The following is a 24,233-nucleotide window of genomic DNA, read 5'->3' as shown; positions in this document are numbered from 1 at the left end:
AATTATTATTTATTAATTAACACTTATAAAAGTTATTTAGAATTTCATACTAATAAAGATGCAAAGGATGGCGGGGGGAAATTCCTGAAAATGTCATGAGAAAATCCAGTAATAGAGAGCCTATTTTCTTCTTCTTTTTTTTAATATTTATTTTTCAATTTTTGGTGGACACAATATCTTTATTTTTTATGTGGTGCTGACGATCGAACCCAGCGCCCCGCACATGCCAGGCGAGCGCGTTACCACTTGAGCCACATTCCCAGCCCGGAGAGCCTATTTTCAATTCCCAAAGTTCTTTATACCTATTTGGTGCATCTCCTACAAAGATAGCAACTTACCTAAAAATTCCATTTAACCCATCAGAAAATGCCTTTCCTACCCACCCATACAGCCTTATTAAAATATAATTGATAAGTAAAAATCACATATGTTTACAGCGTATAATTTGTTTTCATATGTGAATAAATTCTGGAATGATTAAATTGAGCTAATTAACATATCCAAGCAATCCCTCCTTCACCTCTGTGGATTGAAAACAAACATTTTATGTTTCTTGCTAACTCAAAGTCCTCATACAGACCAGGAGTATAAAGAACCACTCAATGCAATCCATGATTGTGCAAGAGCAACGAGCACGGCTCTGGCTGCAGTGTGTGCCCTGGAACACCAGGAGTATGAATGACAACGGCATTTTCATTTTAACAGGGAAAAAACCAAACAAATCTCTCATTCCTCCAGGCTTTTTTAGCCATGTTGGCACCTCTACTTGGAAAGTTCTTCTTCCCCTGTCTACTTCTTGAAGCTGGAAGAATTTATGAAGTGTTTGTGATGCAAACAATTATATTTTGACTCATTTCTTAATAACAGTAAAAATATTTTTTTCATAATTTCCTGTTTTATAAGCTTTAAGGAATACTGTTAGTGAACTAGAGTAGAATATTTCTGTAACTTGTATTTTCCTAATAAGAGAAATGAGACTGCATGACAGGGACCCCTTCACCTTGCTGAACCCCTATACCTGCCTGCTTCCCTTCAGAGGGGTAGCAGACTGAGATGACCTGGGGGCCTGCTCAAATAGGGACCTGACCACCACCAGGAAGGCTGGACTGTGCTCCAGGATAGCTCTCAGGCCCTCCATGGATTCTCCATCCTGATCCAGAGAGGAAGGCCAAACCAAGCAACCCTACCAGAAGGCAGAATAGGGACCAGGGAAAGAAAAGATGTAGATAGTACTGGGTCATGAACAAAAAACAGGCCCTCAGCTCCCCTTGGTTTTGTTCCTACTCTGAACTCACAGTGTTCTTTGCAAACTCCTAACTCACTCTTCATCCTACCTTCTTCATGTGTGTAGTTAAACTGTCTGGCAATGTCCTCCCAGGGCACAGCCCTGGAGGAAAGGGTTTGGAGCTACATTAGCTGCAGCAAGTTTTCACACTCTAACTGGTAAGACAAATATCTTTTTACACAAGGCACGTGCTTATCCTTTTGTTGTGTTTTGCACACAAAGAACTAATAAAAAATGAAAAATGCCTTTTGTGAGGCAAAGAAAGTCACAGGTATTAATTTCATCCTTTTATACAGACTGAGTCAAAGACAACTAGCAGTGTGAAGAGTTAGCTAAAGCTCATGATAACATCACAGTGGACTAGTTAGTGTGAAAACTACTATATTGATTATGTTTTCATTAATTTGATTAGATTTTAGATGATGGAATTATGCTGATACATTACATTTCAAACCACAATCAAACTTTGTTTGGTATCTTACTATAAAATGATCCCTGCTTTCTCCTTAGAGATCTCTCTTCCCTAGGCCCCTTCTTAACAACTATTTATGATAAATGTCAATCAATCTTTGATTTTTTTCATTTCCTCAGGAAGTCCTTAAACATTCAAGGATCTATGGCTCCAAACATGAGACTCATGTATCTTATTCCACCTTGAATGCCCGAGCACTCCAAGATTCCTTCTTGTCTTCCCCTAAGTGTCTCGACTTTTAGCTAACTGTACTAGTATCTTTAGAGTTCTAGCTGCCTCGTACACAACCAGCTGCATTTGAAATGATTTTCCCTTTATAAAGTTCAAGGGTCTAGTTTTCTTTGCCTGGATTGATTTATTCATGTCCTTGATGTCTTCTTCCCTGTCCCCAACTTCTGTGGCTTACAATCTGCTGTGTGCACAGCAGCTAAGATCACCCTCCTCAGATATTGTTTTGCTCATGTTACTAACTTCCTCGGAACTCGGAGATGGTTTCCATTTGTATGTTGCATAATACCTGATTAGTGCTTTTAAGAGTCTTTCATAGTCAGGCACCTCATATCTAATTGTCCTCTGCTCTTGCCGTGACCCAGCTGTGCTCTACACCACAACAATGCGAAACACTGGGCCTCCTGGATTATACACCTGATAGGGTGGTGCAGAATTCAGAAGAGTTTTTGAGTACATTTTTTGTACTAACATTTGTGACTAAGACTCCTCAGAGGATGAAGCTCCAGAGTCTAAATATGACAGCAGGGTTGTATTCAGCGTCTCCAGCCTCCTACTTTCCTGTTTTTTTTTTTCTTTCTTCTTCTTTTAAATTCTTTGCTACCAGAAACACTAATTTTCAGGAATTTTTGGAGTAGCACCACTACTGCTCTCCATCAGTTTATGAATTTTCTGGATTGCATTTTTCCTAGTGGTAGGATGAAGACAAGAGGAAGTTGTCTACATAGGGAAAAATCCTTGTGGTCACTAGAACTACAAGACAAGAGTCATGCAGGAACATCAACACAGAATGTCAAGAGGTCAATAAGGCCCGGATCAGACCTACTCCAGCAGACTCTGGAATGGCACTGCCCACAGACAAGGAGCACTGGTGGTCTTTACTGCCAGAGTGGGCTTCCTTCTCCTCCAGTTGTTCAGTCATGAGACACACTATCCTCCCCCACCTGGCAATACCTCCACTCACTCTGCCAATCATGTCTCAGCCTCCTTTGAAAACATTGCTCACTGATCAAATTCAAGTCACTCCAGACCAACTCTACCCGGCACCCAATGTGCAGATTATATCAGATCTCCTTTATTCATGCCATCTAATTTTCCTGCCTTTGGTTGTAACTCATTGCTTCTTAAAGGCCAGCATGTGCTCACACATACACTCACGTGTTTACATGAACACTGTGGGGAGTGGGAGGCCCATTTTCTTTTCTTTGTTGGCTTATGCCTTCTGTTTCCCTTGTAGCATCTTTAAAGATCTTATTATTAGGCACGGAATGCAGTGGTGGCTCTGTAACTGTGACCAATATGGCAACTACAATTTAAACTTTCAAATGCAATAACGTTTAGTAACTTTGACACTGCAAAAATAACACATCACTGAAGATTCTAGGGCAAAAAAAAAAAAAAAAGAAAAAGAAAAACCCTATTTACATATTCTTTTCTTACCCTTATTTTAATTTGTGGAATTAAACATTAGCAACTGTCTGTTTGCTAATCAGATTTCAAGAATTCCAATGGGCTAAAAGTTATTGTGAACTAGTGAAGAGTAAGAAGGATAACTTTTAAAATTCTTTTAATGTCTAGTTCATACGGTAATATGAGGGGAAAAGAAAACATTACCAGGATATGAGGCCAAATTAAAAACAGTCATTGGAACTGCTTGACGAATAAGCCAATTAATCATTTTTAATTCCTCTAAGCCCAACCATTATGACATTTACATAAACTGTCCTGAAACCTTCATGGAATGAGCAGGGCTGTATTCAACACTGCTGGCTGAATTGTTTTTGCACTATTTTTCAACTACTTCCTGTCTGTATGTGTTACCTCAGTCTGGCTATAAGCCAGTGATGGGGTCAGGCCCACACTCCTCTTTTGTCCTTTGGATCCAGCATGGTATAAAGTGTGTATTTGATAATACTTCTGAGATGAACAAAAGAATGATCAGCATTCATGTAATGATCCTGGGTACTTCTAAAAAGTTTTTAATTTTGATCTTCCTAATTATACTTTCATTCCTAATGGTTTACACCGTAGGAATGTTTCCCTTTCAATCCACCAATCCTCTGACCGAGGACAAATGTGGAGTTGGAAAAGTGAAAATGTCAGTGATATCTCACTGTTTCCTGAGTAATTTCTATAAGAAACATCCTTGGTATTGGTATGTAAAGTCAGGTCCAAAAACAGGCAGAAGAGGGAAAATTCACACAGTAATGAGATCCCAGGCTCAGGTTTTCTGTAATAATTTGGAAAAGTTTCCCACTTCTTGCATCCATTTTATTGATTGAGACTCACAAAGAAGGGTTGCTTTATATGTTTGAAATAAATCATCCATATTCTGGGAATGAATGAACCTTTCTGTTAACCTCCTGGGCAACACACAACATCTTACACTTGCTTCTTCTCCTCACCCACTATTTCCGGTACACCAAGTCCTGCTAATTTTATCCCATGGCTCCTGCCCTTGACTGGAATCTTTACCAAAATCTCCTCCCCAGACCAGGCCTCCAGTGTTGGGCCCCCTGAATGCCTTCTCCATGAAGACATCAGACCACCCATCTCAAAGGCAGATAGCTCCTTGTTCAAATCCCTTTGAAGACTTCCTAAAGCCAACAGTCAAAAATGCAGCTTCCAAATCTAGATCTTGTTGCCTATCATGTCCCAGTCTCTACCTACCAAACCTCAGTGTGTCTGAGAATACACTCTGGGAAGCTTGTAAAATGAAAATTTCTGGGCCTCATCCTAAGAAATGTTAAATTCGATACTGGATAGAAAAGCAGGAACTTTTTTTTTTTTTAATATTTTTTAGTTGTTGATGGACCTTCATTTTATTTATTCTTATGTGCGGTACTGAGAATTGAACCCAGTGCCTCCCACATGCTAGGCAAGCGCTCTGCCACTGAGCTACAGCTCCAGCCCCAAGAGCAGGAACTTTTGAGCACTCCTTGTGATCGCCACGGGTGGATAAATGGTGTCCATCCTAGAGGGCACTGCTTGCCCTAGAGAAACAGTTGTTCTTCCAGGCCCATCTGCTTGCAGGAACTTAGGCTGTACATACACTTTCATTTCATTGTATCTCTGCTCTGATGCTTCCTTCCTTCTGTAACATCCCTGCCATTTGCTTCCGGCCTAATCTCCCCTCCTCTTCACGGCTCAAGCTCAGCCTCATTCCATTAAGCCCCATGTGCCTTCAGGGTTCCTTCCTCTTTTGCATTTGCATAGCATTTTTTTTTCTTAGGATTTACTCTATTATACTGACATTATCTGTTCATGCTTGGCCTGCAAATTTTGTGGCAGTTGAAGAATAACATCTTTTCAATGGCACAGTGGTAAATCGAAGTTTGTGACTAAATAATGCCATTCCCTGACAGCTTGACCTTTATGAACTGAAGAAAAGTACATGGGTTCAAGAAAACATTCCTAACCCAATTCTCTAAACCCAGAGATGAAAAGCCGGTTATGCTGCCTGAGACTCAGACTGGAGCCATTAATTTCCTACAGACTCACAGGGTCGTGATGGAGATTAGAGGAGATAATAGATGTCAAGGTCACACCACAAATCCAGGCACCAGATAACCCCTCAAGAGCTGTTGACTGTCTATGTGGCCCAAAGGTTTCACCCAACTCAGTATCCTCAGACCAAAATGGGAAGGGCACAGGTACTAGCGTATGATGCCCTTAGGAAAATGTTGAGCAATGTCTACATGACTTCTTTATCTGGAAACACTACCAAAAAAATTAATTCACTACCAAACCACTTTGATGTCTCTGGATCGAAATATTGCTAACAGGATTCCTCTATCACACCTAATCACATTTCTACAGACTCTATGCAGGAATCATTTGATTCTCTAAACTTTTAAAAAGAAACCACTAGTCACTTTCCCTTTTGCATTATGAAATTTGTAGACATTTTATGTATTTCCTGTTCAAAGTGTTCCTATTATCAGGGGCAAGATCGCTTATTTGAAGAGACATTTTCTGAGATTGCGTCATTGAGCCTGCTACGGACCTTAAACATAATCACAACTAAGAGAAGTTAGACAAAGTGAGCTGGCCTGGAGTGAGGACATTGTTGACAGAGAGTGCTGCTTGTGCAGAGATCCTAGAGAAGTGTCTGTGATGAGCTTGCCCAGGCTGCCTCCTGGGGTGGAGGTCCCTCCAACCTGTAGCCCTGCAGCATCTGCCAGCTGTGTAAGACCACCACAAACTGAGCTGGGTATTTGCTTTTAATGGCAGGTTTCTTATTAATCTCTGTATTCCCGGGGCCTGGTGCCATGTCTGGACAGAGCTGGCACTAAATAAATGTTTGCCAAATGATGTTTCTTTAGCATAATAATTTGTGAGAGTGGTATTTTGTTCCAGGATGTTGCCAAAGGGGAAAAAATAATCCAACGGATCTTGCTCACTGGGTAGTTTTCCTGGTCAGAAATCTTAGAAAGCATCATTTTTTAAATTCAGGAACAGAAATTTTGATACCTGAATTGCACTGTCATCAGGCAATGGATTCCTACTCATTTAAGGCGGGAGCTGCTGACCTGTACCTCTTAAAAAGAGTTGTGTCTAGTATCACACACACAGGATTCCCCTTCCTCTGTAAGTCCCTAAACATCTTTGTTCCTTAGAGTTGGGATCTGAACTGAACCCTGTGGCAGATCACAAGTCCAGTGCTAATTTCTCACAGTCCGAGGCCCATGTTCTCTGTTATCATTTGGGATTGCATTTCAAAATTTAAGAAGTGAAAAATCCAAATTCATCTTTCTCCCTAAACACAAGTTTCCTGTCTGAGTCAAACAGGGCCACCATCCATCCAGCTGGCCAAGCCAGGAGCTCAGGAGTCACTCTGACTCTTCCCACACCTACTCAAGTACCTGGTGAGTCCTAGTGGGTCTGCAGGGGTGGGGGGGCTCTCATCCATGCATTTGCTTCTTTCAATCCCCACTGCCACTGCTTAGCTCAACCTGTGGGCTCTTACCCAGATTACTAGTTACTAGCTGACTACTTCATCTGTCTCCAGTTTTACTGCCCCTTACCTTCTCTAATCCCTCTGCTACCACAGTGGTCTTTCCGTTATTATTCATCTCTCAGACCTCCCCACCCCCCACAGCTACCATTCCCTTTTTCAACGACATTCCACATTTTGCCATGCCCTCAAATATATAAGGGCTATTGTCCTTTGCACCCTCCTGTGTCTTCTGGAAAAAAACATCCTGTGGTTGCCAGGCTGGATGCTGCCTGCAGAATCCTGCCTCCAGCCCCAGACTATGATTAAGCCCCTGCTATGTGCTACCTAAGCTCACAGCAACATGCCAATTATCTGATAGGTAACTGCTTTTTAAAATCTGCCTAACCAGACTCCATGAAGGAAAAGAACTAGGTCTTAATCATGATTTTACATTTACATGACAATCTGTTAATACAATGAGAAAATACATCCACAGCTCAAATGATTTTCAAATCACTGGGCCAAGCAGGAGTGAGGATGGAAACGAGTCACCAGGGTTGGTGGGAGGGTAGGTAACACTCCATCACCTGATACATCTCCATTCTTACCCCCGAACCCTAGATTTCTGGTTTCTGTGGTGTATCTCCTCAACATGTTCTGATTAACCATTCCCCTAATGCAAGAAAATACATTAAATCTCAAAATTCAAAAATCAAATTTGAAAATATCCCACATCTATGTAAAAAGTTAAACAGGAACTTCCAGACCCAAGCAACTGAGACCAAAACTTGACAGAGTAAAATCTGCCAAAAGGTTTACCTTCTTTAGAAGTTTTTAAAAATCAGCAAAAAGTACAACAAAAGTTATTTGTTGATCGTTTGGCATAAAATCTATTGTTTTGCTAGAAAGTGAATAAATATATTTTAGTTGGCTTAAATAAGTTTCTTTTGGCCACATGGAAATTCTAAGAAGATTGACTTCAAAAGTGTTACACTGTTTTGAAGGCAATTTTGATTCCTTACATATTAAATTTCTGAGAAAGAAGCTTATTTTTCATTTAGCATATTACACAAATAAATATGAAACACCAATTAAAATAGAAGGGCAAAATTATGAAAAGCTGATTTGATTTTATTCTCAGGAGGCTCTTGTACTAAAGCTGAATGACTTACATAAATACCTTTGGCATTTATTGGACCCTGTTCCTAAACACAATGTTCATATTTCATCTATAATAAGAAAAGCATCTCAAAGATTTGCAAGGCACTAGTCTTGCAAGCGTCCAGTCTGGTGTCTTGAGTAAAGTGAGATTGGCAAAGTCAGCTTAATCCATAATGGAAAGTTGTGAGCAGGGTGCTTCGGCTGCCTGGCAGCTGCTGCTAGGAACAGCCTCCCAGCTCTGTGAGCTTGTACACCAACTCTACCACTTGCCCCAAACAGAGTTCTCCAGTCAAAGCTGAAATCCAGAATATGAATGCTGTCCCAATTTGGGGGACTTTCCAGAAAACATAATAGTAGGGTGTTTTCTGTTACAGATGAAGCTATACTAAAAAGAATCTGCTGCTTTAATTCTTCAAACTTATACCACCAGGACAGTGTTATATTTCAGAGCTAAATGAGATGGAATCTGTTTAAATTTGAACTATCTAAGCAAACTCTAAGAGTTAAAATAAGGTCAATATATGTCCCCCAAACCTCGCTTGCCATCATCCTGGGTTTTTGGTTTGTTTTTTTCTCTAGTCTTCCCAGCCAGTTTTCACTAAGTAGATTTCTGCATAATTAAATATTATCTCATATCCCATTCATGGCACAAAAAAGCATCTTCTCCTGCCTGGCCTTCCTTGTTCAGTAATAAAAATAGAGAGACATGCCTACAAGACTTGAGTTTTAAAATTCATGTTTTTAATAACCTAAAAGTCTGGATTACTGTGTGATCTTTCCATTCATTATGGCCTGCAACTAATTCTCATTAAATTTGTATTCAATTGAACCTACTTATTAGTCATGGAAATGCATGCCTACCTCAATGCCTCTGAGTTTGTGAATGAGCCTGGACTTGTGGGGGTGGGGGGCTGGGGCAAGAGGTTTTAAAAGAAAGATCTTCAGAAGCAAGATACCCGAAGAAGGTTTTACCAAGTTCTCCTAACACAATGTGTTCCCATGTTGTGCGTAATGGCCTGTTAAACTCCAGGTGATGTAACTGCAGAGCTGAAAGAGGGGTGCTCCCACTGGAGCTCCATGTCTCCTTTACACCTCCTAGTACTACTGCATCCAAGCCTAGGCCTTCCTTGGGGGCAGGACAGAGCTGCCCCCTGGGAGGTCATCTTTTAGGTTCCAGCTGCTCTCTCTGAACATCCATAGAGAATCCTTGGTGCCTGCTCCTGTGTCCTGGATAGAGAAGCATTTGTTTCTTTAAACAGCATGGAGACAAATGTAAGGAAGTTAGATCAGGCTCCAAGCTTTCTCCCCTTGGAGACAGGAATTCTTTGGTAAAGAGGAGAAACATGCATTTAAATCTTTACTGTACAATAAAAAATTATAATATGCATAAAAGGACCATAATGACCTACAGAAACATACTTAAACAATATGAAGGTAAAAATATTTTCTTATTATCCTATATTGTCTTCAGAATAGTAGCCCAGCATAATTCAATAGAAATACATATGCCATTTCTTTTCGGTCTTTAAAAATATGTAACTGGCTGGGTTCAGTGGCATATGCCTATAATCCCAGTGTCTCAGGAGGCTGTAACAGGAGGATCACGAGTTCAAAGACAGTTTCAGCAATTTAGCAAGGCCCTAAGCAACTCAGTGAGACCCTTTCTTTAAATAAAATATAAAAAAGGGCTTGAAATATGGCTCAGTGGTTAAGCATCCCTGGGTTTAATTCCTGATATCAATTAAAAAAAACAGAAAACCATTATATGTATACATATATAGATAGCTGGATGATTGCCTGTTGACAAAAAAAAAAAAAAAACATTGACTCCACACAGAACTTGGTGCTAGAGATGGAACCCAGAGTCATGTGCATGCTAAGTACACTCTGTGCAATCACCCCTCAGCCCTCCCCAGCAAATCTTGATATGTACTCACATCTATGCTCAGGTGGTGGGCTTGATGGGTTTAATCCCTTTCCTTTTGCTTACCGCTGCCTCCCAAGTCTTCTCTTCCTTCCCTTTTCTTCCTCACTCCATTTTACCTCCATCCCACTCTGGCTTCTTGGTCTTCTACCAACTTTTACTTTTGAAAATGGTACTATTAGGATTGAAATACTTCCCTGGACATTAACTGAATTCACTAATTGATCATTTACAAAGCCCTGTGACATTCTCTTTCATTCAATCTTCAAAACCATCCTACGGTGAAGGCAAGGTGAATATTAGCCTCTGCTTCCAGTAACTTTTGTGAGCCTCAGACGAGGGTTTTAACCAAACCTCTGGAACTTGTTCAGAGAAGTGCTGGTTATAATAGGTGGGGATGGGGCTGGGCAGCCAAGGTGCAGATATGGAATAAGACAGGCATCACCACTAAAGAAAATAATTACGTAATGATCTTTTTTTTATTTTTAATATTTGGGGGAGGGGGTTGTAGATGGACACAGTACCTTCATTTTATTTATTTATTTTTATGTGGTGCTGAGGATCAACCCAGTGCCTCACACGTGCCAGGCAAGCTCTCTACCACTGAGCTACAACCCCAGCTCTTTTTAGCTGTAAATTCCTGTAACTTGACCTGTCAAACAGTCTCCTCACAAAATAAGTTACAAGGCATTAGAAGGAATTCATCTTCCTACAAAAATCATTGTGCTAACTAAAAATTAATCAGAGCCCCAGTCAAAAACAAAACAAAAAAGCCATGGAAAAGGTAATTTAAGGTTGATTTTTAGAAATATGACCACTAATATTACAGAAGAGAAACGATTAATCATGTAAATGATTAATTTTGATTTGTGAAAGAGAAAGGGTATCCTTCTGTGCAATAGAAATTAAAAATTTTAAAGTCCTGTTCTTTCATAATAACTTGGCAAAGAATGAATCTTTCCCTAAAAATCAATAGTATTCAGTTTAATTTGGATCCATAACATATACTGACTCATGGCTGACTTTGGGTTTAAATTACTAACGAGTGAGGTGTGAATCAAGTCAAGCAATCTTGCACAGGACTGTTCTATCTACCCCACCCAACCTGATGTATTAAACTGACATCATATTATTTGAACTTAAGAACAATGTTCCCCTCCCCGACCCAAAATGGCAGGACAAGAAAAATTTTCAAAAGTAATAAGGACAGCTGAATATTCAGCAGACTGAGTTTTAGAAGACAATAAACTCCCATTTCCTGACTTAGTATATACTGTCATGATGTCAAATGTATACGGGATGAAACGATATTATTAGAGTTAGGATAAGTTGACTCCCTGGAGTTGCCATGTCTTAAGAGAAACATTCATATGTACCACCGATCAGCTCAATACCTGTGAAGAATGCAGAAAAGTTTGGCTTAACTTGAAGCTCTATTCCCTGGCCATGCCTTATAATGATAATAATGAAGTTGAAAGGGTATTAAGACCCACACTTTTGCAATTTCTGCACTTTCTGGACTATTAGTATGAATTATTGGGGGCTAAGTTTCCTTACTTCAAACTGTAGTTCATAAATGCCCAGGAAAATCAAATTAGAAGGAGCACTCATACCCTAAGTGGTAAGAAGTTAATTCTTCATTCATCAAATATTTACTAGAGCACTTACCTATGTCCCTAATCTAAGCTCATGATGAAGACACAAAAGGGAGCAAACTCTCCTTTGGGATCAGTCCATCTTTCCCAATCCAGTGTGGCAAGAGATATTCAACAAATGCACTGATGTGCAATAGTAATTTAGAGTAACTGGGGGGATTTAAATCTAGAGGATGGAAGTGGAATGGGAGGATGTGGGGTCCAGGAACCTGTGAGGAAAAGACTTTATACCTAAATCTGAATGAGGACTGTGGAGTTGACCATGTAGAGGGAAGGACTGAGCATCAACTCTCCTCCCCGGGTAAAGAAAGCTGGCACAGCTGAGTCACTTTGAGGGGAGTGTGGCATGGAACTGTATCTTTTAAATAGAAAGTATGGGAAAGAGTTTTTTTTTTTTTTTTAAATCCTACAGGAAGAGCATGTATCATTTTTATTTTTAAGTCTAAAACTGGCAAACATGGAATCCAACCTCTAGTTCTGAGGACAGATGGAGTAGCAAGCTCACCCAGACTGGAGGCCCTTCACATTCTATCCAGCTGCTTCCATGCCTCATCCAGCCACACCTGTGACAATGTCCTATGGTTGGGGCTGAGGCTGGGCAGCAGGGAGAACAGTCTCCTTCCTAACATGACCTGTCTAGGTCATGACCTGTCTAGGTGCCACTGTTATCACCTGAAGTGGCACTAATGGTTGGAGAGAGGTTGGTGACAGCAGCAGCACAGTCCCACATGATTGGTGGGCCTGTCGCACTTACTGACCCTTCAGGGGAATTCTGGGAGATCAGCCAGCTATGCACCAGTGAGCTCCTCTAGCTTGAGTGAAACTGTCAGGTAAGGTGGGCAGAATGGAGTAGTTCTAACTACCTTTCTAACCTCCCACCTTCTGGTTTCTTCTCACAGGTCTGATATGGCCTGCTAGCATAAGCCAACACTTGGGGTTCTTGATTGCTTTAGGCAGCTGTCTCCCATCACTCTCCCTGTGTATCTTCTATCCTCTAGCATGGCAACTACTTCCCCCAAGGCTCAGAGCACACAAAGCTCTGCTTCTGACTATACCCCTTCCTAAATGATCAAATCATCTCATTTCTTTCCCTGTTTGTTCACAGTGCTGGGGATGAAACCCAGGGCCCTGCACATATTGGGCAAGTGCCCTACCATTGAGCTACACCCCAGTCCATACTCATTTCCACAGAAGTGCAGTTCCCCAAGGGTCACTTCTCATTTGCTCTCTTAATCAAATGCCTTCCCTTAAAGTTCTTCCTTTAATCATCTTACTCAAGCAGCTGTAACTTCTTTAAAACATCTTTTTTAAAAAAGTTGATGGGAGTCAACAATAACCAGATGAAAAATGTGACTGAAATGACAGGGACAGCAAGGAATTACTGCAGGTAAGAGCTGATGAAACAGCCACTGAACACCTAAGGAACCACACGAAACTGGAGCGATCAGTCTCTGCCTTGGAAATTAAAGTCCTTGGACTAGACAAGATTTCATGACTCTTCCAGATTGGAGATTAGGGGCTTTCAGTCTTCTCTACCAAAACACAGTCTGCCCATTATATTTTCTAGAAAGTATCAGGGGACTCATTTTAGTTACAATGCTCTAAACAGAATTCCAGTGATTCAAAAGGGTCCAACTAAACAGTCTGGGTAAATGTGGATGAAGGAAAGACTGAGAGGCCTGGGTGTGGGTGCTGGCTCTCCCTGTCCTAAAGTCCCCCAGGGTAGTGTGCGCTTCTACAAAACAGGACAGGTGGCATTACAGGCGGAGAGTTGGCGTGTCAGCTACTGGCATGGAGCAGCTTCAGTAAAAGCCAGGCATGCTTAATTCTCAATATATTCCAAGTTGCTCTACCACCTCTTGAACATTTCTTTAAAAACAATGTTGAGATTTTTCTTAGTTAAGGGTAGTGATTTTTACTCTCAACCAAGACAAAAGGGGAAAATTTTTTGGTTAAATCTCATTAGCACAGTACTTTTTGCATTGCAGCAGAAACCTAAAGAAAATTTCTAGGACTCAGCAAGTAATGAACATTCCTCCAGTTTTGACTCGCCAGTAAAGTACCTAGAGTCTACATCTACTGTGTGATGTCTTCTACCCACCATTATGTCATGCCCATATTCCATGATCATGAGAATTATGCAGGGTGCACAACAATACTGCAGAAACAAGCCTCCTACCTCCTAAGTGTTGACTGGGACAAACAGCACTCCCTCTCCCTTCACAGAAACAAAGCAAAGTCTGTAGATCCCAAAGGTGGTTGGTTCTATCTCTCCTATCTCCCTTAGGGAACACTGTTAAAGGCTACAATTATTGTCCCTAAAAGTCAACTTTTATCTTCTGCTTAAGATAAAATGGGGTAAGATAACATGGGGTAAAGGTACAAAGGCAGACATATTTTCTGGGATGTAAGAAACAAACAAAAGCCTCTAACACATAAGAAATAACAGAATCAAGATCAATACAATCTGGGTGGACAAACTGAATGGCTGTTAACTATTAAGTGGTCATCTTCCTGTATTGCTACTGGTGAACTAGTGATTTCCATAGCAGTAAGCTCCAGAAGTCTTAGTTTTTAGTTCTTATTCTGACATGATTGGGCCGGGCTGGGGACAGGACAACCCATCATTTTATGTTCTTAATTTTTCAATGTTTTTAAAAGCAAAAATATTGGACTGGCAGTGGAATTCAATGATAAAGTGTGTTCCTAGCATGAACGAGGCACTGGATTCCATCCCAGCACTGGGCGGGGGGGGGGACCCAAAACTCAATAGTAATAGCAACTGCAGAAGGACCAGGAAGGACTTTGCAAATACTTTGGCATTACAAAGAGCCAGTTATTAATAACATAGCTAGAAGTTCCTCCTTCCAGGCAGCAATCTCTAAAACCTTAAGAAAATCTTCCATTTTTTTTTTAAAAACTTTTTTTAAAAGACAGTAGAATTCTAAACTCAAGAGCTAATACATGGGGAATGTTAGTCCTTCAGCTACCCTCTCCAAAAACAAGTTGCAAAACTCTATATCTGAAGTAGTAATTATAGCAATAAATCTGAAAAGGTCTAAAAAATTGAAATAAGTAAAATATAAAAGTTTAGTTGAATGTTTCTATTTTTAATCTGTCTATTATGTCACCCAAATAGCAGTATTTTTTTAAATTGGGGTAACACTTAACATGAGACCTGCCCTCACCTAATTTTAAGTGCACAATCTGGTACTGTTAACTACGGGCACAGTGATGTATGGCAGATCTCTAGAATTATTCAACTTGCATAACTAACTTTCTATTAATCAGCAATAACTCCCCATTTCCCTCCCCTCCACTCTGTGACAACTACTGCTGTATTCAGTTTCTGAGTTTGACCATTTTGGATACCTCATGTAAGTGGGATCATGCAGTATTTGTCCTTCCATGGCTGGTTTATTGCATTTAGCATGATGAGTTGAGTGTTTTTTAAATAGTTAAGTGAAATCTGTAGTAGTTAGCTGTCTGAAAGTATAAGATTTTTAGGCTAAAGTTCTCCAGGTTATAACTATAAAATATAGTACTCTCAAAGTATATGATGCTACCCTTAAAAGTCTTTCAAAAGAGAGAATGTGAATAGGACTTGGGTAAATAGGTTTTCATGAGACTAACATAATCAAAGATCATCTCTGCATCACAAGTAGCCCCCTTGTATCATGTAGTTTCCTCCAATTTAAACTAGTCATAAAAGCCAATAATAAGTCATTTGCTAGATTGTCTGTACCGGTTTATCATCTGTCAAGAATGAACTTGCCTTTAGTATACACTAGGTTGTAATGTGAAAAAAAAAAATGGAAGAATCCAGGAATGCATTTAAAATTAGAGGCTTGGGCCTAGCAAAAGGTATAAAGTTGCTCTGAAAATTAGCTGAGGGCCAGGGAAACCAGCAAGATTAGACGTGCCAAGTAACCCAGCTGACAAGTAAACTGAAAGTAGACTTGCTGACCAGAGAGAACCATGATCTACAATAAAAGATGTTCGGGATGGGATTCTGGCTCAGTGGTAGAGCAGTTGCTTCTCATGGGTTCGATACTCAGCATCACATAAAAACAAACAAATAAAAAATAAAGATATTGTGTCCATCTACAACTAAAAAAGGTAGTTTTTATAAAAAATGCTCTGTGGGGAAGATGGAAAAAAATCCTTCATGAAAGTTTGTGTTGGTGAACAGGAAACATTCACTTTAAAATAGGATTCAGTTTGGGATGAAGAGGAAAACCTTGAGGACTGTCAACATAATATCTATCTAAAAATAATGCAAAAAAAAAAAAAGATGGCCTCTTTCACTTTCCAATTAGTGTTTGGGATGCTCAGAAGTAAATAGTGGCCCTAAGATAGCATTAAAAATAAAACAGCAGCAGCAACAACAAACTCTCTATAAGTCCAGAAGTATTAAGTTGAATCATATAAAACTGCCCATTTTTCATACACCAAAAAGTTAAGATATCAGAAATTTCATAAGGTTCAATTGAAAAGGGGGAGGTGTCCATTAACTCAATGCTAAGAATAAAAAGTTGAAGACATGCTAATACTTTGCAGTTTCAAAAAGAGGTGGAAGAGTTACTACTGAGACAGAAACAGAATTTTTAACATTCTATGCCAAACTGATGCTTCAAGTCACACAAAACTACAGCCAGTAGGTATCTACCTAAATATGCATCAAAATCTCCACATATAACCAACTTTTTTCCTTTCTTTTTGTCTAACCTATGATACTCATACCTAATAAAATTTTATTCCCAACATATCCCTCCAGCCCTCTTGCTGAATCCCCAAATCTAGATTTTAATGGTAAACTTCAAGTACAAAGTTCTCCTGACCCTACTGCCCCATTATCAATCTATTATTCACCCTTATTCTCCCACTCCAGCCCTTCTCTACTGCTTTTTCTTCCAACCTTGGCACAGTGAGTGTCCCATCTGTCCATGTCAAGTTCCCTGGACCCCTTTCCTTTTAATATACCAATGATCTAATCTTTCCTGCACAGAATGTGGACATTCTTAAAAGCCTCAGTCTCTTTGACTTTCTCATACAGAGGAGCTCTGTTGTTTAAAACTACACACACTAGATCTTATCTTAACTTTCTACTTTTGCCATATCTAGATCTTTGTGGCTTTCTTAAAACCAATTTCACCTATAAGACTTCAATAAAATTTGAATTCATGATAATTTTACAGAGGGAGCTGTACATCTGTTCAACTCAAACATTAGAATAAAGGTACACATTAATACTGGGTATATTTCTATGCAGAGAGAGATTGTCTCTACGGCACACAAAACAGAGCTCTCTGTAGCAGTATTTCAGAGGTTTGTTCTTTAAAAAGGTAACTTCCTGGACTCAGGAAGAGGTGCATAGGGTCTGAGTGAACACCATCATGCTGTTAAATAAGTTAGAACAGGAAAGGGAGTATGATGAATCTTCAACATTTTTTGGTGATGTAAATTTTCAGAAGAGCACGAGTACATCATCTCTGACTTTTATTCTACTGGGCTCATTTTTGGCAAGTGAAGAAACCTATTTGTGATGTCACCAGCAGATTAACAGACAAAATATTCTGACTGACCCGACTCAGCAAAACCACCCACCTTGCACTTACATACCTTGAATTCGCAATTTCCACTTTGGTTCTCGCCATGGCGGCTGCCCTTTGCGCGCCTTCTATTGCTCTGTCCACCTTCTCCCTAGTTTTTGTATTTCTTATTGGTATAAGCTGCTTCCTTATTCCACGGACCAGAATATTATTTTTGTATTTTCCCTCTTCTTTGGAGCCATCAGGGAACACGGTACAGCCATATCCATGCCTCTTGTTATTTGCCCACTCGCCTTCATACTTCATGCCGTTGGAGCGCTCGCTGATGCCGAAACCATTGCGCTTGTCGTTCTTCCACTCGCCCATGTAGGTTTCAGTGGTGGTGGCGTCCACGTGGTCTTCCACGGGGCAAAAATCACAATCGACGTCGCCAAAGCTGATGGTGGAGTTGGCATCGCTGGAACTAATTCTGCTCATGGCTGCGTCGCTGCGGACGGAGCTCCGCTTGCTGGAGATGGAAGACTTGGACTCGGACTTGCGAAGTTTCATGCTTCCCAGAAGGGAGCCCCTGCGGAAGAGGCCGCCCTTTTTCTTGCCTCCAAGCTCGGCATCAGCGTGGAAGTTGAGCACGAAGCCTCCGCGGGTGCCTGCCGGGCTGTCAGCTGCAGCCGCAGCGTCATGGAGCACGCTGCCATTGCTCTGCTCGCTGCGCAGGGAGGCCAGCGAGGTGCGCAGGGGCGAGCGGATCACCGTGGCCATGCCATAGGGCACACTCTGGCGCACACCGTAGCCGTGCCGCATGCCTCCAGCCCACTGGCCCTGGTAGGTACCTTGGAGAGATCGCAAGAAAGCACAGCATGAGTCAGGGGTACATGGGTGCGACACCTGTGAGCACTGGGACTACTGGGATAACTCAGAGCACAGGGCAGGTAGGCCCAAGGTCAAATAGGACACACTTCCAAGTCTACCCTAGGATATACTTTTCATCCACTTTTAAATTTCGGCCCTGCAATTTTGGCCTTATGACTTCAACTGTATAGGATTTTTCTAAAAGTCGGATAATTTTTTATTCTAAATTTCATTAAATTTTTCTGAGTGAAAACCATTCCCTTCTAATACAAACAGAGCAAACATTAGGCAACAACTTTTCCTCTTTGAAATATATCAAAAATTCCTTAGGAAGGCAGTGCAACAGAAGATGAAATGAACTATTTGTAAATCTTATTCTAATTTATTAATTTAGCTGAAAATTTCTAAAAATGACTTAGGTCTATGTTAGTATAATATTCCAACAAGCACAAAGGCTTAAAATGACTAGCAGTGATCTGAATGCCTGGGACATGGGTTGTCAAATGAGTGGTCTTAGATTTTCTGTCACACTCAGCATCTTATTTTTAGGTTAGGGAAAACCATTTAATATATAAAATATACAATTTGGATTTGGGTGAACCTTTCTGAGCTGAGTGACTTGACAAATACAATATCCATCCTGAATATAGCGAACCATCATGGGAAAAAAAATGAGCAATTTGCTTAACATTTTGCCCTTCAAGTGAAAAGATGAAGTTTTATACCATATTACTTGCTAAACCTGTTTCTCCTGGCCTTCTCTTTATAGATTTACCCAGCCTTTACCAGTACAGTGTAAATCACATTACAGACTGGAAACACCTTGAGGGAAGAAATTACTTCAAAAAGGATCACAAAATCCCCAAATTCTGGCTTATGTGTCCTGTGGAAGCTGGATGTTTGATGACTATACAGCTATGGTGGCTGAAAAGAATACTCTCATTAGCACTGGAAAAACTGAGATAAGGCCAGAGGAAACCTATCTTGAGAAAAGATGTACTTGAGAGTATCCATTAAAACTGTTAGTACCAGATCAGTTTTTCAATGAATAGTGTTCGCTTTTTCAGAGAGAGAATAATCTGAAGTGTTTTCTACAGAATAATCTGAAATGTTTTTCTACTAAATAAGTACAAATGTCTAAATAACTTGGTACAGGTTTTTAAATAATTTTTTGAGGAAATGAAGGTTAAATTAAGGAATTTAGAATTCCCTTTTCAATGTCAAGCCCATTTTCTTTAAACAAAGCAAAATTTTACACTATAGTATCCCCAAAAGCAGCTATCTGGAATTTTTAAATGTAATTACTTCTATGTTAATCATGACAATTTATGATGTCAGAAAATAAATCCTGATTATGGTCTGTCTGCACCTTATTCTTTCTGAGTATGGAGATTTTTTATCTTGCCCTTTGCATTTTATATTACCATGCACAGGTTTCTTATAGATGGGATACATTTATTTTTAATATACTGAGCAATAATGATACTGATTTGTGTAAACAAAGGCTGATTATTTCATTGCACGTAAAAGCTAAAACTGTAATGATGCCAATTCCAAGACTACCTTCACTTTCTGACCATTCTGACATATTTCCATCATATAAACAGACAACAGTAGAGCAACAATGGAATACTAAGTGGGTCTGGTACTGTGAATATTATATTCTTCATAGATGTGCTCTTAACCTGACATCTATGAGCTTCTAAAGGGATGGGTGAGCCATAGCTTTCTCAAAAGGATAAACTCCAAAGGATAGTTGTATAATAACATTTTAGGGTTAGAAGCTTCCTACTGAATATTTGCAATCACCAAACACTGCCACAACAGGAAAGGGAACTGAATTATTAGGAAAAGTTCAACTTTGACTTTGCCTATATAGATAAAATCTAAATTCTAGAATAAAAGTTATATAATCTGATATATGTTTAGTAAAACAAACCACCTTATTTTAATATTTAAAATTGCTGTAATAATATTCTTTTAACTTTTCTACATGATGTTTGTTTTGCCAGGACAGTTTATAAAAATATTATTTGATATCAATACATATTTACACTTCTTAAAACATAATCATCTTGGTAAATGTTTAACATTGATGGAAAATTAATAGATAGTTTCCTCAAGTTAGTATCTCCAAAATAAGATCAGTATATGGAATTTCTAAAGAAGTATTGCTTGAAAATCCAGGCTGTTTAAAGCAAGAGCAATAATTAGAAAGTTTAAATCTCTGCTTAACTGTCCAATAGGGAGGGGGCAGGAATAGCAGCATTGGCCACAATCCCCCCCTATTTTGTAAAAATCACAGTATGACAGAATTCCTCCATGGCATTGCTAGAAACCATTTTACAGTCAAACTGCAAGTAGTTCATCTGAAATTTAAAATAGGTTTAGTTTAGTCAATGAACCTAGAAAAAAAGGGCCTATTTCTTTATAAAGCAGGTGGGTTCCAATTTCTTCCTGCTGCTCAAATAAAGTTGTAATTAGTTTCTCTTGATTCCTAAAATAGAGATGCAAATTTCACAGGCATAAAAATTATTTTTATAGGTTTTGTTTTAAATTGTGTTCACTTTGGAACTGATTTTTTAGATCTAGCTGTTTTAACTGCACACTCTTGTAGTGGAAAGCATCCAATTCAGAATGAAATTCAGTCAAATTTGGACTGCTCCGTGCCAAACTTAAGTTTATATGCTACAAAGATAGTTAACAAAATAACGGGTATTCCTAAATATTTTCAATAGTTTTATGACAGGTGAAAAAACAGTACAGTAGATCAGAATATGCACAAAAAATTCCATGTACCTTAGATTTGGATTTCTGGAGTATGCTGCTAATTTATTCTTAATTAACACTCAAGGGGTTTCTAGTTCAGCAATACTTCACACACAAATCACTAATAAATTGATAACTTTCAGATGGAATCATTACTTCCTTCTTAACCTTTAGTTCAATGTTACCACAAAATACATGGAATTAAATTTTCCCTAAATCTATAAGGAGGTGTACAGGAATGAATATGTGGTGGTACAGAGAATGGAGGCAAAAATAACTTATCTTTAGAAGAATAGGGAAAGTGATAATTCTTACTTTGACCAAAAATAAGTTATAGCAATATACTTCCATTTAGACTATTTTATTATTAAAGGATTTTTTCTAATGAAGTGACATCTGAGGGAAAAAACAGTCAACAGCAGAGTGTTGACATTCAAAAGTGATTTTTTAAGGTTTTTTTTAAAATTTCTATTTGTAGCACATTAGGATTTTGGGGTTTTTGGTAGAAAACTACAGTACTATGGCAATGCCAAATTTTAAGGTTGAGTTAATAAACAGAAGACAGATTATTCATAAAGTAATTCTGAAGACTTATTTGGGTTTCTACAACACATACATAGATAGATTTTACTGTGCTATATATATTTTGATTACCAGGTATAATGAATACTCTAAACCAAGAGATTTTGTTTAATAACTAGTAACTTAAAAAGGAAACTATTTTTAACCTAAAACTGAAGTGAGAGAACTATTCACAGTCTTCTAAAAGGGTTATAAAATAATGTCCACTTTTAAAAAGTAAATTTGGCATTCCACTTTTGAGCATGGAATTTAGTTATGTAGTAGAGCTAGGGCTTCCAATAAAAATCTAGTCACAAATTAACAAATATAGAGCTGTCAACCAAGGCATGTTATGTCCATTGAGAACATTTAAGGGCCCCCGATTAACTACTATGGAATTCAGGACTCATACAGCCCATAGAAAAGTATTAAAGTTTTTTTTTAAATCCATGAGAACCATATCTTTTATTTATACTGTAGGATGAAAAGATGTCCTTTTTAGCCAATCCTACCATTCTGCTGTTTTGCATTTGAAACACGGCCCAAGTATTCTGAGTAAGTGAAGTGTACAAATTGTATAAGCTTTTATATAAGCAATGGCATAACTGGGGTTGCAGTGGGCTGGAGAAACTTTTAATTGGATCCCTTTAATATCCTTTAACTCTGAGCGGCTTAATTCCAAAAGGTGATCGCCTCCACACAATCCTTTTCAATTAAATATGATAATGTTTATTATCAGAAAGTGTACCTTGCGAATGCATGACATTCATCTTTCTCAGTTTTGCATACAAATTCAACTTTTGACACCTGTTTCAATATGTATACTTTTCCCAATTTAAAAAAGGAACTTCTGTCCTACTGTATACAAAATTTCTTTCCCAAATATTGTTAAATATTAAAATAAGGTGATTTTGGTTCACAGTCAGGAATACTGTTTAGGTCAACACCTTAATGCAAATCAGTTTTCAGTAATGACATTCTCAGAAGCAAAATTGTTGCTAATTTTGCAGCTATAGGAACACATCTTTCAATTTTTTTAAAATGGAAACTTCACTGCCCATTTCTAAAATATTTTCCCATTAATTTGTCCAATGGTCTGCAAAGATTACTATTCTTTTGATAGAAAACCAGCACTTTAAGGAAGCAAAAGAAAACTAGAAAGAAAAACACACACCCCTTGAATCCCACCTGTATCAGGTGGCCTCTCTGCTCCCATGATCAGGACGTTTCCAAATGCACCCTAAATAAGGTTCAATTCCCCAACATCCTAGTTATGGGGTTCTGGCTTCTATCTTTAGGCTACTAGAGGACCAAATGCGAAATACGAGACTCCACGTGAAACCAATCCGAGGAGCCGTCAGCACAGACCGGCAGCCTCACAAGCTCAAGGCGTTCGCTCTAACTCCACGGGAGTGGTGATTTCAAACCCGGCCGGGAGAGGGAGGGATCAGGAACGTAATGAGACGGGCTCAAGTGACAGCGTCCTCTCTCCAGCCCAACCCTCCCGGGCGGCGCTCCCTCCTGGTGGCAGTGCAGCGCTGGCGCCGGCCAGGTATATTCACGCCTCACTCCCCCGGGTGTGGACACATCGCCCGCTTCAAGAACAGGGTCAGACTAAACCCTCACGCACCAGTCCCATCCCAACGCACCCTCCCGGGGGAGGGAGGGCGCGGGAAGTGGGTGGGAGGCTTCCCCAGGTGTTTTGGCGGGTTTCTGGACATGTGCGCTTCGCGTCCTCCCCGCTTCCCCGCAGCCTGGGCAATGCCCACCGCACCGTCTCGCGGAGCAGCTGAGCCGCCCGCGACGCCGCTCACCTCCGTCCCCGTAGGTCTCCACGCCGTACCCGTCCTGCAGCCCGTTACTCCAGGTACCCTCGTAGCGAGCGGGGGTGCACAGGCTCTGCCGGACCCCGTAGCGCCCCTTGAAACCATGTGACCACTCCCCCCGGTACATCCACTTGCCCTTCGTTTCCACCCCCAGCCCGTGCCGCTTGCCCTGAGCCCAGTAGCCCTGGTAGGTGTTGCCGCTGGGCCAGGTGTAGCCTCCGACCACCTCGAAGCCGTGCGACCAGGAGCCCGAGTACTCGCCCTGGCCCTTGGGCCCCGTGCAGATGCCATGCCCGTGCGCCTTGCCCTCCTCCCAGCCGCCGCAGTAGGTGCCGCCATCGTCGAAGTCGAACCTTCCGCCCGTCATTCGGGGGGCAGCCCCGGCGCGCTCCCCGCGGGGGCACGGACGCGGGCAGAGCTAGGCACGGCAGGGTGTAGCTCGGGGGTGGGGGCCCGGCGGGCGAGCTCACGACTGCGCCCCGGGCAGCTCGCGCCGCCGCTCGGCTCCAGTCCGATGCCGCCCCCGTCCTCCCCTCCTCTTTCGCCGCCGCCACCGCCGCCTTTCTCCTCCTCCTCCTCCGCCGCCGCCCCGGCCAGCGCCGCGCGCGAGAGGACAGCCCAGGCTCCCGAGCGGACCTTCAGCTGCTCCAGCCCGCCCACGTGAGCCGGGCGCCGCCCCGCGCCCGCCCCCCGTCCCCTCCCCAGGCGCAGAGGCCCGGCCCCGCGGCGATCCCGCCCCACGGGCCCTGCCCCCAGCCCCCGGGAGCCGCCGCTTCCCTGGCGGGCGGGCGCGCGTGTGTTCGCGCAGTGGGATGCGGGTGGGAGGGCAAGTGTACCCGGGGACGCGCGACAATCACGCTTGTAGATGAAGGCGCGGCTCCATGTGTGGGGGCAGCTCGCGGCGCCGGAGCCTCCGGTGTTTGGGGTTTTTCAATTGTGCTTAAGCTCCTTGTAAGTGCGGCCACGTGTGTGATGAGGGAAAACTCATTGTATGTGTTTGTCTGCATGGGGT

General features: G+C 41.0%; 1 protein-coding gene across 6 annotated transcripts in view; it reads right to left on the bottom strand.

Annotated features, from left to right (window-relative positions):
- Jph1 (junctophilin 1) overlaps nucleotides 1-23,736 on the bottom strand; it is a 79,744-nt gene extending 56,008 nt beyond the window's left edge. For all 6 annotated transcript variants that reach the window (XM_046460568.2, XM_046460569.2, XM_046460572.2 and 3 more), the window contains exons 1-2: nucleotides 23,210-23,736; nucleotides 17,287-18,046 (exon numbers count right to left, since the gene is read on the bottom strand). In XM_046460568.2, the coding sequence (XP_046316524.1) occupies nucleotides 17,287-18,046; nucleotides 23,210-23,588 (1,139 nt within the window). In that variant the 5' untranslated portion in view covers nucleotides 23,589-23,736. The remainder of the gene's footprint in view (nucleotides 1-17,286; nucleotides 18,047-23,209) is intronic.
- Nucleotides 23,737-24,233: the final 497 nt, after the last annotated feature.

The sequence above is a fragment of the Marmota monax genome, unplaced genomic scaffold (genome assembly GCF_021218885.2).
Source record: "Marmota monax isolate L192 unplaced genomic scaffold, Marmota_monax_Labrador192_F-V1.1 WCK01_AAM20220418_F8-fsc00063, whole genome shotgun sequence".
Taxonomy (NCBI): domain Eukaryota; kingdom Metazoa; phylum Chordata; class Mammalia; order Rodentia; family Sciuridae; genus Marmota; species Marmota monax.
The sequence above is the reverse complement of the archived record's forward strand: the minus strand, read 5'-3'. Positions and strand labels throughout refer to the sequence as shown.